At 40.0% G+C, this 18,507-nt stretch overlaps 1 protein-coding gene across 1 annotated transcript in view; it reads left to right on the top strand.

Annotated features, from left to right (window-relative positions):
- The window catches only part of aff2 (AF4/FMR2 family, member 2), a 149,691-nt gene that overhangs the window by 118,658 nt on the left and 12,526 nt on the right, over nt 1–18,507 (top strand). The window contains exons 15-23 of the mRNA XM_069170446.1: nt 141–345; nt 4,700–5,764; nt 5,848–5,963; nt 11,090–11,330; nt 11,772–11,905; nt 12,875–12,938; nt 13,508–13,644; nt 16,162–16,233; nt 17,565–17,658. Coding sequence (XP_069026547.1) covers nt 141–345; nt 4,700–5,764; nt 5,848–5,963; nt 11,090–11,330; nt 11,772–11,905; nt 12,875–12,938; nt 13,508–13,644; nt 16,162–16,233; nt 17,565–17,658 — 2,128 coding nt within the window. The remainder of the gene's footprint in view (nt 1–140; nt 346–4,699; nt 5,765–5,847; nt 5,964–11,089; nt 11,331–11,771; nt 11,906–12,874; nt 12,939–13,507; nt 13,645–16,161; nt 16,234–17,564; nt 17,659–18,507) is intronic.

Raw genomic sequence — 18,507 nt, 5'->3', positions numbered from 1 at the left:
TCACCCCCTGGAGCTCGTCAAAGCCAGCATTATCTCTGACTGTTTGTCAGTGTACAACTGCACATCCGTAGCTTGGGCGTCAGTGCCTTGCTCAAGGGTGAATCTAATTCAGGTCCTCTTATTGTATTTCCATCCGCCAGCCCTGCAGCGAGAGAGAAGGACCTGTTGCCTCCCCCCTCCCTGGAGCATCAGAACCCCCCGAGGCCACGAAGCAAACCCCCCAGTGGGAAAACAGCTCCGAGGAAAGAACCTCGCAGTGCTACCACCTCCAACAACAACACAGTCACTCCACCAGCAGCGCTACAGCAAGCACCTGTGCCCGCGCCTGCTGTCAGTGTAAACCAGGTTAGTTTTGTGTGTTTTGACAACTAGAGTGTATGACTCAAGCACAGTCGGACCATTTCCCTGCACTTGTACACATCTGGAATACAGTTCAAAACCAAGTCCTGCACATACTGTATGGAACACATTTTCCATGTATCCTGTACTGATCACTTTATTTTAGTCTCTAGATAATTTGTCAGTCACACAACTCAACAACATGAAAATGTATTATTACTTGACAAATGTGCAAAACATTGAGAAAAGGTAGAAAGAAAATCACTCTAAGACATATATAGAAAAGAACAGGGAAGATTTTATAACAAATATAGCAGTGAAATGGATGCAGGATGTGAAAATAGAGCTCTTCTTTACTTCAGTGGTTTAAAGCTTAAACAGCAGCATGTAAAGGAGTCCAGAGCAGTGTTTGATGGTTACTTATGACATGTAATAAGTGACAGATTACTATTACCCTGTTAAAAATATAAGAAGTAATGTAACTATTTGGATTACTTCTTTAAAGTAAGGTAACTTACTCCAACATGTGTTTTAAACTGAGCGATTAAGCTGAAATGTCCTAAAAAATAAATGTAAACTAGGCCATGTAAATGTCACAACAGTACTCAATACCGATTACTGTCAAACTTAAACTAAAGGCTCTACAATATAAACTGAACTAAGATTGGAAGGTTTTGGTTTTAAAGTACAACCAACAAAACAAATGACAAGACAGCAGTAAAGGAAAAATGTTCCCACAACTTCAAACCAAGTCTACATTCAGGTTGATTTCATGCGGAGTCATGGTAGAACTTTCAAAAGGGGTTTGTACAATTCACAATTTTTGACACCGGTTCCAGAATGATTCTTTTTAAATGTCCCTTCATTTTACCCGACTCGGTGTGGTCGCTCAGCAGTGCACATTGATTTGATTGGCAGATGAGAGGCGGTGCAAAGTCAAACAAGAGAACCAGTCAAAAACTGTGGTCAGAATTTGAGTGCTTTCTTGAAAGCAAAAGCACGCAAAGCAACAGAGTGAATGTTACATTCTATATAAGATATTTAACAAAAAGAATAGATTATTATCAACCACATTTTTTTAAATTGACTAAAAAAAAAAAAAAGTATTCTCAGTAACTGTGACAGATTAGAATTACATTTATTGTGTAATTTAATTACATGTAACTAGTTACTCCCCAACACTGGTCCAGAGTTATAAAAAATGCTTTAAATGTTGATTATTTAAATTTCAAGACAATGCAGTAAACTTAATTTATAAAAAAAAAAATTGGAAGAACAAAAACATCAGCATTACACAATGCTTTGTGGATTCTTTTAAGGAAATGCCATATTTGTTTTGTTTTTTGTTTTTCATCTAAATGACACTGGTGATTCACATCATTATTGTTTTTTTGCCTTGAACAAAATGTTCCTCTCCATTTTTATGCTCCTAGTTTGATGAAAATACTCTTAAAAAACTCTTCACCCACTGAGACAAAAAACAACCTACAGACTGAGAGCCAGCAGTCAATGAGAATGCAACAAGGAAAACTGCAACAACTAGCATATCCAAACATGTCCTGTCATAACATAGGACAAGACTTAGAAAAGTGACCCAGCATGACATGTGTGACCCTGATATCTGCCAACACATCATCAGCAGTCTGAGCTTCAATCAACAAAGCAGCCACTCAGAGCCCCAAACTTTATTTCATTCTCACAGTACACATAATTAATTATCCGCTGCCTACTTATAAACATGTTGGTTTGTTTTTGAAATGATAATTGGCCTCAGAAAAACTAAATAAAAGAATATCTTTCCACTTATCCCACTAGTCATGAGGCTTTAACTCCCCTAATGTGTATCAACTTAAAAGTGCATTATTTTAGGTTAGAAGGCAAATGCAGAAATAATCATGACACAAAATTACACCGAATATTGTGTAATGGTTTTGAGATTAATTACTAAGGGATGGGTAGGAATGAGGGGGGATGCCCTGCCCCTTGTTTGCAAAATGACCAAATTGCATCCCCCTTATTAACCTGCAGCGCTTCCTTCTCCATCCCCCAAGGGTAGAGAGAGTGCCGGCGCAAAGGGACTGCTAACATGAATATGTTTGTCTAGTCCCATTGATCTGTTATCTGACTGAGGATTGTGCTAGTTAGAATAAATGGCTTTGACCATGGCTCTGAAATACCAGTAGCTTAACTGGGTATGTATGTATAATGCTCTTATCAGACCATCCCAGCTGTTAAAAATATAATAAATCACACGCTGTCATTTTTTATACAATATTTTATGCTATACCTATCGAGGTGCATCACAACGCCTCCTGTCAACGACAACCCGAGACTACACAGCTGCACATTCCCCTGTGTTGCTAAAAGATATAACCTCACCTAAATTACCTGAAAATCCAGATGAGTGCTCACATCTGCAACCTGTGCTGTGAGTGCTGTCACGTCGTTTGATCCTCTGCCAACGTTAGCTGCGCTGAACAGCTGGCAGGACAGCTAATGTCAACAGTGAGAAGAGGTGAACTTTCCAGAAAGCAGAGCTGAGGACTTTTGTTCAAGAAAAGAAAAGCTTTTGCCAGCAGTGTAAATAAGCATTTTACTGGGGACAGTTTTCTCCTTTTTTTTCTCTTTCAACAAAACACAACATGGCATTTACAGAGAATGGATTTTGCAGATGGCAACATGCATTGGAAAGATTCCAATTTTCATGTCTGCCAAGTGAGTGGGTTTTGCTGAAGACTGGGAACATTAGTGGTGTTTTCCTCACTGCATCTGCCTCTGTAGCAGCTTTCTAATGTTGATGTAGCACAGACAGTGCTGCTCTTCGCTCGCTTCTCTTTGTTTCAGTCGAGGATAATTGATCGGCATTCAGCATCAAAGGGTCAGTTTTGATTCAATTAAGACGAGGCCAGAGATGTAGGTGTATACATAGCTTTTGTAGAAGAAAATAAACAAAAGGGATTGTGGCTGCTTCTGCTACCTGGCACACATCCTTCATGGAAGAAAAAGAATTGACAGGATGTTGAATTAATGATGCACAAGAGACAGAATCAGTTTCATCACTGGGAAGATTAAATTAGGTGATATTTCATATTTTTGTTATTATAAGACATGGTCTCTGATTAGAGCTTACAGGAGATGTGATCTTGTTCACCGTCAGTTCTGCAGACAATGACCTGCTCTATACACACTTGGATAGTCGGACATTATACATACATTGTTCCAGGAAGCTTGCGGGATAAAATCTGTTTAATGTCCAGTTCAAAAGATCCAGACATACAGCTCCTCCGGCTCCTTTCTAGAAAAGTTCAGGGTTGCAGCATATGTGAAAGCAGCTTTCAGCATTCATTGGGTTGACCAATGGCATCACTTTGTTACTCTCTCACAGGCATTCTGCTGTAAATACTCACAAACACCAAATGTGTATAAATACACAACAAACAAGAAATTAAGTAACCTTTTTAAAACATTAAACTATATGTGACCTGTTTGTGAAAATATATGACTTCAGTAGGAGTGAACTGAACTTGAAACTGAGCTCAACAGACAGACTGAGGAAGTTAAAAATTCATTCTTTAAATAATGTGAATGAAAAAAGAAAAATTTCTATGGAAGTCATAAAATTGATTTCTAAGATGGAACTGTGAGTGTTCAGCATTCAGTACTTCTGTGTGAAAACTGGCTTCCCTTGTTTTTCTGAATGTTGGCTGCACTTCTTCTCAAGTAAAAACATTTTAAAATGTATTAATGTTGACAACACAGCAGTCAGGAACAAATATCACTGCTGCCATCAATGAGGATGCACTTTCTGCCAACTTTTTGAAACTGTGCAATTCCATCTAAGAAAGGATTCAAAAGAAGAAATGCAACATGCATCTTTTAATTTGCATGTGACAAACAGATTGCCTGCACTGAACTGTGTGACTTGTGTTCACTGAATATCTCTGACATTCAAAATTAGACACTAAGACATGTTTCATTTCACTTCACAGATCAGTAGAACAAGCTGGAAGCTTGTGCTGCCTAATTTGCATGGCATTATCACATTGAGTAACACTGTATATGCTTTGCTTTGATTATAATGTTTGACTACAGTAGGTTTTTTTTTTACAGGGGGTTAAAAGTGCATCAGTATATCAGCCAGATTTATGAGACTGTAGGTAGCTGTAGATAAAAAGCTTCCTTTTTATTGCTGTAGTGGTTCGACTAAGTGGAGAAAATACAAGCAATGTGTGTTTTATATGTGCCTTTTCCACATTTGTGTGTATTTCTTTTAGGTCTGTGCATATGAATAATTACAACTTATTTAAATTAATCTCCTTTTTCTTTGGCCTTTGTTGTCATATATTTTCATATATAACAGGACAAGAGGAAACACAGAGGTCCTAGCACCAAAATCACACCCAAGTCCCGAGAATTCATCGAAACAGATTCCTCCTCCTCCTCGTCCGAATGCCAGTCAGATACAGAGGAAGCCATCAAAATCCCGGCTGTGCCACCTCAGACGACACGTTCGGCGATTAACACACAGACTCTGTCCAACACGCACATACACACGCCTCTTCCCCCGTGCCTCAGCTCTGCTGGCGGTGTGGGGAGTCTGGGAACATTTGGAGGGAAGGGACTTCGAGTCAAAGATGGTAGCAGTGTGACCATTAATGGTAGCAGCAGTAGTAATGGTAGCATCAGCAGCGGCAGTAATGGCAGCAGTAGCTGTAACTCCCTCAGCATTAGCAACATAAGTGGTTCATTTGGCACATCTGTTCCTGATCCTGGAGGGTTAGGAGGGCAGAGCAAGGACCTGGAGTCCATGTCACCACCTTCCAATATGGGACATGAGGTGCCTCTTTCACCCTTGAGGGAGTACCATGAGATTCAGAATTTATGGGTGAAAATCGACCTGAGTTTGCTCAGCAGGGTGCCCGGCCAAGGTCTGGGGGAGAGATCCCGGGTGGGAGATGCTGGAAGGGATGGGAGTGAAGGGAGAGACAGAGAGAAACAGTGCGAGAGGGAGAGGATAGGTGTGGCAGAGAGAGAAAGACAGAAACAGGACGAGAGAGAGTGGCCAGGGCTGAGAGAGAGACAGAAGCTAACGAAGGGGGAGAGACAGGAGGAGGAAAATGAGCGATTAGTGCAGGACAGAGAGAGGCAAGGTGACAGAGACAGATTAACAGAGAGAGAGAGGCAGACGGACAGAGAGGACAGAGACAGATTCGGACTCGGGGAGAGGACGACAGCGAGGGACAGAGAGAAGATATGCCAAGGTCTGGAGGTCCTGGACAACCCCCCAGCGCAAGAGCAGAGTAATCCCAGGCTGGCTGGGAGGACGGAGAGAGGAGAGAACGGCGGTAAACACAGGAGGCAGGCAGCTGCAAACATGGTGGTTCCAACAGAGAAACACACCAGCAAGAGCAAGAGGAAACACAAGGTGTGAAGCAGGATTTATCTCCTGAAATTCTCCTCATCTGTGTGTTTTACTCTCTTTAATCTCTGTGTTTTCTGTCTTCCCAGTCTGACCACGGGGAGTCATCAGTCAACTGCAATAAGAAGCTACGATTGGACAAAGACTGTCTGCTCCTCCCACCCTGCATCTCTCCAATACACAACCACAAGAACAGCTCCACAGAGTAAGTATTAACAAAACACACTCACAGGATTAGCTCTGTGAAGGGACAAAAGAGAATTAAGAGGAAACAATACAGTAAGGACAGTCAGTGTATAGATCAGATCTCAGCATCCGTCCCTCACTACCAACAAGGCTGATGTCCAGGAGACATTCTATCAGAGGAGGTGGTTGCTGCGCTGATATACAGTCCACCATAGTCTCAATAGACCAGAATGCAATGCAGACTCAAGACATCCTGTGAAAGGTATTATTTATCAATCAATCAAACTTAGTGTAACACCTTTGGTACAGGTGAGAGTAGTTCAAAGAGCTTCACAGATGATTGGCAGGCTGATAACAGACAGTTCAAAGGGAAAAAAAAGAAATGAATTCTGAGAGCAAAGCGCATAGGAAATAAAAATGATGGAGAATTCATAACTAAATCGTTATCATGTAGCAACAACTATAATTGTAAAACTAAATTATTAAAATAAAGTAGATTAAAAAAACAAAGGGAAATAAAACCAACTAAAGGAAACAGGAGACAAAACAAGATAAGGTCAAAATAAAATGAAACTGTTGCCACAAAGTGTTCAAATCAAAAGCAGTGTACAGTAGGTTTTAAATTTGATTTTAAAGATGTCAACGATGAGAGATCTTCTCAGATCCTCAATCAGAGAATGAAAACTTAAAGCCGCCTCACCAAACGTTACTGTCTTACACTTTGGAACAACTAAGAGTCCTGAGAGACCACCCGGGTTCAGAGATGGAGGCATGTCAGGTTGGTGCATGACCATGAGAAGACAAGGAAAAGACTGCTGACAGCCGTTAATGTAAGGACTTTAAAATCTGTTTAATGTGTTCTCTCACTCTGGTCCTGGTCAGCAGAGCTCTGAAGAGTCAGCTGTAAGTGATCTTGAACTTTTTTAGGCAGACCAAGCAGGAGAGTATTACAGCAGGCTAGCCTGTTGAATATAAGTGCATTTTACTTTCTTCAACTGAGGGAATACTTCCTCTGAAAACAATGCAGCTTTAGATCACACTGAGAAACAAGAAACAAGAGGACCTCCTTAGTTCTACTTGTGGTCCAAAACTCAACAGGATACTTTTAAATCTGTTACATCAAAACAAATTTCTCTCGACACTTCACCACTGGTATGGTAATCATTCGCCAGTAGTGGAAGAAGTATTCAGATTCTTTACTTTAGTAAAATTATAATTACAGTAATGTGAACATTTTCTATTATAAGTAAAAACCCGGCATGAAGAATCCGACTGAAATAAAAGTACAGAAGTATTAGCAGCAAGATGTAGTTAAAGTATTAAAGTAGAAGTACTGGTTAGATCCCTCTGACTGATATTATTACATATGACATCATTAGATAGAGACTGAAGCATCAGTGTATAAACAGCATGTTAGTGTTGAAGCTGCTGCAGGTGGAGCTGGTTTGAACTACTTTATATACAGTTTCATATCCAAGAACAGCAGATCAATGTGAGGGGTCGTCAGATGATTACTGGAGGAAAAAAAACGAAATCTTTGTTCCACAAATCTGTTTTCAGTTTTTCTTGAGATATTGAATCATTTGAACATTTAGTGAAATGAAACCATGTTAGAAGTTCAGAGGGAACAATCGCTATTTGGTGAAGCTTTTAACAACTCTCAGACATCAGAAATGTGACCGGACTACACACTGCTCTTTGAAAATGCCAGAAGACAAAAAGGTTGAAAACCACTGGTTTAATCTTGAACAATGTATTTTGAAAGTTTGTTTTATTATCCATTGTTTAAAACCTTCATCTGAAAAGTTACTAAAGCTGTCAAATAAGTGTAGTGAAGTACAAAGTAGAATACTTACCTCTGAAATCTGAAGTGGGGTGGAAGTACAAAGTAGCAAAAAATGGAGATACTCCACTTAAGTACAAGAACCTCAAAACTGTATGTAAGTGCAGTACTTAAGTAAATGTACTTAGTTACTTTCCTCCCCTGTCATTTGCAATCCACCTTTACAGAGCAGTTTAGTGATTGTGGAGAAACAAACACTGTCATGGATTACTTCGGTGTTGTCAGTAACAGTATGTCCAAACCATGTTAGGAAACAGGGTGGAGACGTATTCATGCTTATTGTGATCGAAAGTTTCAAGTTCCCACCTTCCAAAAAAGGATTTAAATAATTCCTTTGAACTGAAAAAGTCGTCTTCTCATACAACTATGAGTTTACTGGAAACTGAAATTTTTTAGGAAGGCTTACAAATTTGTATGTAGTGATGAAGCCACTAGACAGGCAAGTTCAGTTCACACTGTGACACAGGAATGACAAACTGTGAATTTCAGCTTTCCCTGTGAATTATTAAAAACAGACTAAGCTGGCTGTCGCTATAAATAAGCCTCAACATGACAGCTACAGAGGAAATATTTTTATAGCATCTCAGCGTTATCAAAGAGCATACAAGCAGCAAGAGGTGGAGGAGAAAAGAGGGAGCAACCTGGAGTTGAACCTGTGACACAGTGTGGTCGTCGCCTGTTTAGCGTCCAGGAGGATTTTCATGGAGGCTGTAAACTGGGTAGTGTGAGCATCCTGCTCAGACCCAGCTAGAGTTTCTTCTGACAGTTATTCTAGCTGTGTTAATCAGTGGGGTCACATTTTCACAAGAGAGCGATGAACTATTCAAATGAAAATTCTCTTTTAGCTGTTTTTGTTGTTCAGCATTTAAAAACTGGAAAAACCGAAGTCTTGAAATGTCATTTATGGCCATAAATAGACTGAAATCACATTTAGTCACCCTTTTTGCCGTAAAAAAAAATATTTCAGTGTGTTGGATGTCTTGTTAAATCACTAAATTCATAGAATTTTTTTTTTTTTTTTTTTTTTTTTTTTTTTTTTAATCTATTTTTCACCCCATACTAAAATATAGTTGTAAGCTCTTTTCAGCTCCTTTTAAAACTGACATTTTATCCTGATTGGTTATAACATATGAATCCATTACAGATTTAAATTTCACATTATCTTGTACTTTTAAGGTAAAACATGCATCTAATTCTCTGCGACCATACTTTAGTTTGACCCATCAGTAACATTAAAATTAAGCCAGAACAACTTAGAGTGAATTTAACTCAGTATTAAATAGGTGGGGTAATGTCCTAAACTGAGTCTCTCTCCACCCCAGTGATTTTTAGTGTGTGTTTGTGTATGTGTGTGTGTGTTTGTGTGTGTTTTCATTATTAAAAGGAAGAGAAAACAACTCTTGGGTGAAATATCAGAGGTATTTCAGCTGGATGAAGGAGTGTGTCGGTGTGTGTTGGATTGACAGCAGACTGCAGGCTGAGCTACAGCAGCAGGACAAGTCACCAAAAGTCAACAAACTTGTGCTGCAGCTCAGTTTAGTTAGCAGTGGTATTGAAGGGGAAGGCACATTTACATGCTGTTTAATGCGCTGCAGCTGAGCGGCTAATTAGCGGACTGACGTCAGCAGCGCTCTTTTTTTGTTCATGGTTGTAAGAGACTTTAGCAGAGAAGCTAATGCAGGCTGTTTTTTCAAAGTCTGTAGTTCTTGTGTGTTGCTGGTGCTCTGGGACTCAGTATCTGTTTGGCTGTATTGAAATCATTTCTCCATAAAAATATTTCTACAAGAAAGGAAACCAAAACTTCTCAATGAATTTCAGGAATTTCTGCTGTTTGGTTCTTTATTTTTCTCAAAGGAGAACAAGTGATTTACAGAGCAGATATACTGTGTATGCTGCAGCGGACAAAAAAAACCTGATATTTAATTTCAGTTGGACCAGAAATCTTCCCACTTGGCCAAGTAACTGTTGAGTCATTTAAATATATTACAGAGGAATATTTGGCAGATATACTGTGGTCATTTTATGCTAAGGGCCTCTCAATTTCTTAACTTGTTATGGCTGTAAAATAACTATCACCTGCTTTCACATACACACACACACACACACACACACACACACACACACACACACACACACACACACACACACACACCAGCATCAACTTAAGGACAGACACACACACAAATACACGCAAATTAGCATAGTCATACACACAAACACCCTCACACACATCAATTATGCCATGCACAGACGCAAAAGCACAGACGCATGCTCATATATTCACACACACACACACACACACACACACACACACACACACAGCAACTAATTAGTCTTTGTCTCCCTGATTTGGTATATTATCACTAATGTCGGAGCCTGGGGCCTTGTTCTGCGAGCTCAGCAACTTTCTCGCTGCATCAAACCCCCAGAGTTTCCAGCAAGAGGAAAAACATAAAAATATTATCTGTTGTGTTGCAAACAATATGAGTCACAAGAGCTACAATAAGGCGGCTGAGGGAATAATCATCGATGTGCTACCAGGGAAGGCAGAATTACAACAATTTTAGAAGGAAAATATCATTCAGCAGCTGCAAATGAACTTGCAACAACATACTGGAGTTAAATCTTGTTAGCTCAGCTTATAGAAGCAGAGTTTTACATGCTGCCAGAAAAACAAATAATTTTTTTTTTTTTTATAAACTAAAGAGATGGGGGACACAGAAAAATGAATTAAGCACAATAAATCTGTTAATTAGCTCCTAAATTCTGTCTCATGTATCGGTGTGTCACATCAACAAAAGATTTATGACGCAATCCAAAATATAATATGAAAACAAAAAGACAGAAGGATCTACACATCCGGTGTATATTCTACACAGAAAGAGAGTCCTTGAAAAAGAACAGCAGCAGCTCAAAGAGGGCTGGAAGGAGGTTGAGGAGACGGGGTAGCTCGGAGGGTCGGTGAGGGGGTCGCAGTGCTTCGTGGGGCAGGATAGTGTGAGAGATGGAGGTAGGCTGGCTCTTTTAAAATAACAGAAACCAGTCACACAGCACAGACTTTAGGAGCTGAACACAAGAGAAACCAGCATTATTGGGAGCCATGTATCATATGATCATCGATTCATTCCAAACCTCTGTTCTCCAAGATAATTACAGAATAATTACAGCACAAATCCTGCACAAAACCTGCAGTAAAAAGATAGTATTCAGCACCTTTATGCAAAATAAACATCTCACTGCTTTGTCATTTCTGTGCTTGTGTGTGTGTGTATGTGTGTGTGTGTGTGTGTGTGTGTGTTCAGTACCTCTCTAAACAGGAAGCAGTCTCGACGGCGCGACGAGAAGCTACTCCCACCCCTCCTGTCCCCCCTCTCTGACGATCCCCCCCGTAAACGAACCTGCGACGGCAGTTCCTCCCTCAGCCAGGAGGGCGGCGCCGCTGGCGTGCTGCCCTGCCCCACCTCCTCCACGTCTGCCTCCTCTTCCTCACACAGACACAGGAGGGGTGAAGGAAAGGCCTCATCGCATGTGAGAAATGGAAATGTAAGTGCTTGTCACAGGTCAACGAGCTAATCTGTTGTTATTTAAATAATATACCATTTTAGTGATGAGAACATCCATGTGAGAATAAGCCGCATGTCCTGAGTTCTTATTATGAAACTGTTACACTGATGTGAGGTCATGACATACCTGTACAGTTGTATTATCTCTGACATGGATTTACATCGTGACTTAAAAAGCAAATTTCAGTATGAAAAAGAATAATTAATGTGAATGAGGTAGCTGATGTGGTTCTTTCACCGCATCTCCTTCTATCAATCTCTACTCAAAACCTTGACAGCTGTAATTCAGCCACAAAGTGAATCCATCACTGTGCATGAGAAGCCAACAATAAAGTTTAAGCAGCTGCTCACTTAAAACCACACACTATAAAACGAATTAACACAATTAAAAGCACATATTTCAATTCCCTTTGTACTACAGGAAATGGATTCCCACGGTGAGAAGCCCTTTGGAGATGGTTACCATGCCAACGGCCATTCAGACTCCGAAGCGTGGTCAGAAACATTGATGGATCCTGCAGAACCTCGCAGGCCGAGACTGTCGTTTAGTGACACGTACGTAAAGATTACACACCACAATGTGCCCTTTCATGCATCTAATGATTCATTACAAGAATAATACTGATTATTCAACAAAATATGTTGTTTTGATTTATATTATTGTCACATTTAATTAATTGTACGTTTAGAAAAAAAAAAAAAAGACCATTAAAAAAAAACAACTTAACATGCATGAATCACAAGACTCAGTTTAAACAGACCTGAGGTTGGCAACAGGTCAGCGATTGGAACTGATCTTTCCTAAATCCAAGACTGCGCTCTCAACTTTTAGTTGTTTCAGAGAGATCCATCTTCTCATCGAGCTTTTGCTCTTGTTCAGTTTTAATACACTGTTTTGGAAAGAAGCATCTGCTAAATGATAATGATATAATGTACCAGTCCAATCAAAAAAATAGACTTTTCTGCAGGTTCTAGCACGTCCACTCAAACCCGCTCACATCTGAGACATATTCACCTGAAACCTGCCAGCCCGATTAAACTTAATAATATGTGGACCCAGCCAAATAATATTTGAATATTATGAACTGAGTGGACCCATGAGAACCTCTTATACATTCTCCTGTCTGTGTTAAAACAACTTGTCTTATTTTTCTGTAACTCTAAGGAAAGGCCTGAATAGCAGCTTGTCAGTGTAGGTGGTTGAAACAGTGAAACATTTGTCCAGTTATGTTGAAACCTGGAAAGATGATACATTTTTCTTACTTGTCCCACAAGGGTTCTGCATTATTCATGAAACAACATGTTTTGTTGTTATACTAAGGTTACACTAAGCCTGAGGTATGTATACCTAAGTAGGCGACTGTGTATAGCTCATTGCAAGCTACTTGTAGTCAGTGATTATGTAAATCACTCTATATCACGCAGGATGGGGGGTTTTTTTGTTGGTTTTTTTTCATTTTTGTTAAACAGAATGTTGCTGCAGACGTGCTCTTTATGTTCTATCTTCCACTCTGCTGTTTCCAGAGTCCACAGCGCCGACTACTACATGCAGGAGGCCAAGAGGCTGAAGCACAAGGCTGATGCTTTGGTAAGATGCAGTGCGGCTCAACACCACACTGACAATCAATCACTAAAAGATGCACACATTTCCCCTCAACGTGCTCGAGCACATAGAAGAAGCGAAGGGAAGACAGATGGTTGGATACACACAGATAGCAAAAACTGATAGGAAGACACACCATGTTAACATCTACAGTCTAGACTGTTAATTATGTGTGCACTGTAAGTCTCCGCAGAATGAAAATCTATTCCGTACTGTATAATTTGTGTTATTTATTGCACCATTTGTCTCCAAGGGAACATTGCATTCAAGGACTGATGATGTCGGCAAGATTATACAATATCAAAAGAATTATCGGATCCCCCCCCCGAACAATGAAATGAGATTTATTTAACTTGTTATTTATCTTGTGTTTACGCGTTGTTTCCTCAGATTTATCTGGGGATTTGCATCTTATTCAAGGAGAAGGCTGTGCTTTTGCCATAATGCTGTTAAGACGTCGCTTACTCATGTCTTCTCTCACTCTCTATTATATTTCTTTCATCTTCATCTCTGTCCCTCTCCTTCTGTCTTTCTTTTTCCTTTCCCACCTGCAGATGGACAAATTTGGTAAAGCAGTGAACTACGCAGACGGCGCTCTCTCATTCATAGAGTGTGGAAATGCCATGGAGCGAGACCCACTCGAGGCCAAATCACCGTATACGATGTACTCGGAGACTGTGGAGCTAATCAGGTAGGGATGGATGGGAAATGAACAAACAGGATTCACTAAACGCTTCATTTTACAACTCTCTATTTTCCTGATGAGTTTGTAGACTGAAAGAGATCATTTATATTATTTCCTGGGGAGGTTCCTTCAAAGCATTGTGTCATTTGGTACTAATTATAGCGGAAATGAAGACAATGCTTAATTGTAAAGTTAGCCGAGTGTGGGGTGCTGAGAGAAGGTTACTGTATATAAAGATGTATAGTAATTATGTTAAATGGCTTTGGTCCTTTCTGTTAGGACCTAATATCAATACTCTGCAGCCATTGAAAACAGTAAAAAAGGAGGCAAAGTGAAACATGTTTTTAAAGCAGCTGCTGCAGTTAAACCGAACTGTGTTCAGGTGTGAAGGTGTGAGGAACAGTGAGTGTGTGTGCTCTTATGCAAGAACTTCAACCTTGTCCGCAGTTCCTCATGAAATATAGCAGAAAAATGCAAAGTTTTCAGAGCAGTAGTGAGTAATAATAATCGTATATTATTGTAGCGGACTTTAACTCTTGCTCATTTCCAAAACATTTGACAAACCTCACTTGTGTCTCTTTTGGTTATTTTGATTCGTGGCCAGTTGAAAACTTATGTGTGCATGATAGAAAGACTTTTGTGAATGTATCAACAAGCATTACTTTCTTAAAGGATATATTAATACATTAAAATGCTACACATTTTGATGATAAAGAAAAGCAAAATAAACATTTGTTCCTTCTGTTAACACCGGTGGGCAACGTTGCAAGACTGCGCCTGATTAAATCTGGCTGCCATCCCCTTCAAAGTACTCCCCTTGTACAGGAAGTCCCGTTCCGTAAGCGTGTCAAGCACCATCGGCAATTCCTCCTCCACCGTGTCAAAACGGTGACCCTTCAGCTTGAACTTCATTTTGGGGAACAGAAAGAGTGTCACAGGGATCCAAATCCAGGGAATAGCAGTGATGAGCAGTGACGATTGTGTTGCGAGTGAGAAGCTCGCATGTTTTGAGCATGCTTTGAGTGGGCGCATTGGCATGCTGGAGAACACCAAGTGCCATCGCGCCACAGTTCAGGTCACTTGTGCTGAATATTTCACCTCAGACGCCTCTGAACATCACAGCTCAACTCGGTGTTGACAGTCTGATCCTGGGGGACGATTTCACCGCACAACCCAGCGATTGTCAAAGAAAACCACCATCATGCCCTTAGTTGCACTGCTGATGCGTCTTCTTCAGTCTTAGACTGTGACGTTCTGCCCTTCTTGAAAGATGAATACCACTCAAAGCATCTCGCCGGGCTCTTTGCTTTAGTGCTATTGGTTTTCTGAAGCATGTCATATTCTGGAAATCAACAGTTGATGTTCGTTAGCTGCTAAAGTTTCAGGTACTTGGCGATATCGTGAATGCCCACATACAGTGATCACAAAAACATGTGGAATTCAGGTGCTGATGTTGGTCATGCAACTTGACTTGAAATTAAAACAATAATTATTGCCTCCCCTTTATCCATGCGCATTACTGTGCTGCTCTTTGTTCGTGAGTTACAGGAAACAGTCTCAGAACCTTTTGATCACATCTTACCTTAAACCCAAGAAAACAAAAAAACAAAACAATTTTTAATTTAATCGTGACATTTTTGAATAAAAACTAAATTATTGTGAAGCCAGTGCTCTATTCACAAACAGCTCGACTCTTTAAAATGTTTTGCCCTTTTTTATCCACAGCCTCACAAACTTGCAAGGTTGCTAATCAGTGTAATTCAAATAGCATTGCATTACAGGGTCTCTGCAGGTTTTCAGCATTTGAGAGCTGCCAATGTGTGAAGTCGCTAAGTGCAACTTCGGGAGAGCAAACTGAGAATAACAAATGACTGCTGTGTCTGAAAGCTGGCAGCTTGACAGCAGGGTGGTGTAGTGGCACACGCTCTTTTAACTCAAGAGCTCAGGTTCAAGATCTGCAAGTCTGCACTCATCCATCGTGCTGAAGTGTCCTTGAGCAAGACACTGAATCGCTAGCTGCAGGGCTGCCGATCAGTGGCTTTCACCTCTGACCTCGCTGAGGAGAGAGCAGTGGGAAGGACAGGGATTTTCCTTCAGAGATCAATAAAGTATTAAGGCGTAACTCGAGTCACTGCTGAATTTCATTTAGACAGATCTCACCATCTCACTAAGCAGAGAGGGCTGATTAGATCACCGAGAGCAGGAGGCAACAGCTGACCCAACAGTATGCTTTGAAATTCCTCGTAAATAAGCAGAGGAGAATCCATCCTTCCATAGGGTCAGATAAAGCTAAACTGGAGCTTGTTCTGCCTGAGGCCACTTTAGCCGGGGTTCAGTTGGCGGCCAGCGAGCTGAAGGAATTAATCAGACTGCCAACTGTGTCTTTGAAGGATTTTATCATTTAAACAAACTTTGAGTGTACGTGAATTCACTTTTTGAGGAAAAAACATTTATGTTTGCATTTAACCCTTATAAATCTCTGGAAATACGAGCAGAGGATTAATGAGCATCTCTCCGCTGCAGGTATGCCATGAGGTTGAAGAACTTCACCAGCCATTCAGCCACCGTCTCCGAGAAGAAACTAGCTGTGCTGTGGTACGATTCTCTTCCATTTTCTGTCTGTGTGTGTGTGTGTGTGTGTGTGTGTGTGTGTGTGTGTGTGTGTGTGTGTGTGTGTGTGTGTGTGTGTGTGTGTGCAGACACCAAAAATTTCTCCAAACTGTCTTTTCTACCTGTTTTGATTTTTTTTTTTTTTTTTTTTATATATATCTAATTTATAAGTTAATTATTAAATTAGCCTGGGAGTTTTGTTACACCCCATACCTTCCCTCTCATTTCCTGTCATCTCTCTACTATCAAAGGCAAATAATAATTAATATGATAACCACAATTTTACAATAAGAATGTAGTTTCAAAGGATACAAAAATAAAAAAAGGACGTTTTCCGTTTCAAAAGGATTTGTGGTGTTTCAGGTTAGAGCATTGGGGCTGTCATGACATTTCATCTAATCTGCAAAACTGATGAGTAAGACCACTGTACATGTTTGGACAAATTTAATTTACAAATATGTAACCCAAGCAAATCAGCAGCCTAAAAGTGTCTCGTTTTATTATGAGACCTGAAACAACAATAAGTCAAAGCAGGGCTGCGGTGCAACAGAGATGAACAGAAAAAGATGTTGGATGCTAAAAACATCGTTCTTGCCAAAGCCAAGCGGTCCTTGACTTAGGCAGGAGGTCAAGGGGATTTGTCAGTCATGGAGATGGATAAGAATATTATAGGCTTGTAGCAGGTGACGGTGTGCTGTTGGGTGCAATGACCTGACAGCGGCGACGGAAACCTGCGTAAATACTGTGAGGATGCTGCTGCTGTGAGAAACTCTCCATTCACTCAGAGACAACCTGTACATGACTTAACGACAGCCCTGCACCACTCACCAGTTTCATTTGTTCCTATATTTTTATGACAGATGATTGAAAATTTGTTAATGTGACAAATTCTCTTAAATCACTCGCTCATGCCACTTGAGAACAAATCTGTGCAAGTGGTTCCCCATGAGGACCACTGAATCTGAATATACAGGCGACAGACCATAAAATACACAACATGCGCAGCTTTTTATTTGTAGAATTATTTGATTTTACTATAAACCCACAATGATCCACAAACACTTTGAGTGTGCGATTAAATTAATTCACAATGCACAAGCATTGTAAACACGAAATGTGCTTTTATATAATAGTATTAAAGATTTCCCACATTGGTTACTTAACTGAAGTTCTTCGTAATCCACCAGGACTTTTGGGGCGAGTTTGAAGTCCGGGTGCATTTTGTGCAGATGACATGAAAATAATATTGAGGATAGAGCTTTAAAGGGAATTTGTACAGAGGATTCATCTGCCTTCTAATGCTTTTGTTTCCATAGTAACCGCTGTCTGTCTCTGCTGTATCTGAGGATGTTCTATCTGAAGAAAGACCACGCTGTCAAGTACTCACGGTCGCTCATGGAGTACTTCAAGGTAACACACACACACACACACACACACACACACACACACACACACACACTTGGACACAGACTTTATTTCCTTCCTCTCTCATTTTCTCCCTCTGTGACAAACACGCAAAGCCAATTACAATCCCTCAAATACATTTCATATTCATTTTCATGGTGCCTGTGCATTAATTTTGCATGGCGTTATTAAAATCCATTCTTTCTCTTTGATATTAATGTATTAATTAGCTCCATCAATCATCGCAGTGGATTGTTAGGGTTTAATGTGCTTGTTTTGATTAATTATGTTTAGTTTAATTAATTACTGAGGATGTCATTATCACAGTGCTGCATTTGCATTGATGGGATTGGATTTCTGGGAAGCGACTGACTGGGGTTTAGCTGTTCATGTGTGCGCAGGCTGTGTACATACAGTATATGTTGACAGAAAGTCGGAGCAGATCATTTAAAAAAAAAAAACCTGTCTAACCAGTTCTGTAACACAAGACACACTCATGTGGCTCTTAAATTTTCGACACTGAATAATATTACATCCTATTTAATGTTCAGAAGGTAAATATTTTGGCTGGTGCTTTTGTCTACAATGGTTCTTTTGAAGTATTTCAATCCAAAATAAATTTTGACTTTCAATATGATTAAATAGTGTCTAGTGTTTAATTACGTCAAATTAAATCAGCTAGTTGAGCCTTAACGTAAATTTCAGCTTTGTAACTTTTGAATAAAAACAAGCTTTTTGGCTGACTGACACATTTACAACAATGTTTATTAGTGTGCTGTCCATGTTAAGTAAACTAATAAATGAATAGGGAAATAGATAGTTATAATTAGAGAGTATAACCTCTTGAGAAATAAT

The sequence above is a fragment of the Embiotoca jacksoni genome, unplaced genomic scaffold (assembly GCF_022577435.1).
Source record: "Embiotoca jacksoni isolate LCO1_2020_lvr unplaced genomic scaffold, fEmbJac1.0.p SCAF_5, whole genome shotgun sequence".
In the NCBI taxonomy this organism is placed as follows: Eukaryota; Metazoa; Chordata; class Actinopteri; family Embiotocidae; genus Embiotoca; species Embiotoca jacksoni.
The sequence above is the reverse complement of the archived record's forward strand: the minus strand, read 5'-3'. Positions and strand labels throughout refer to the sequence as shown.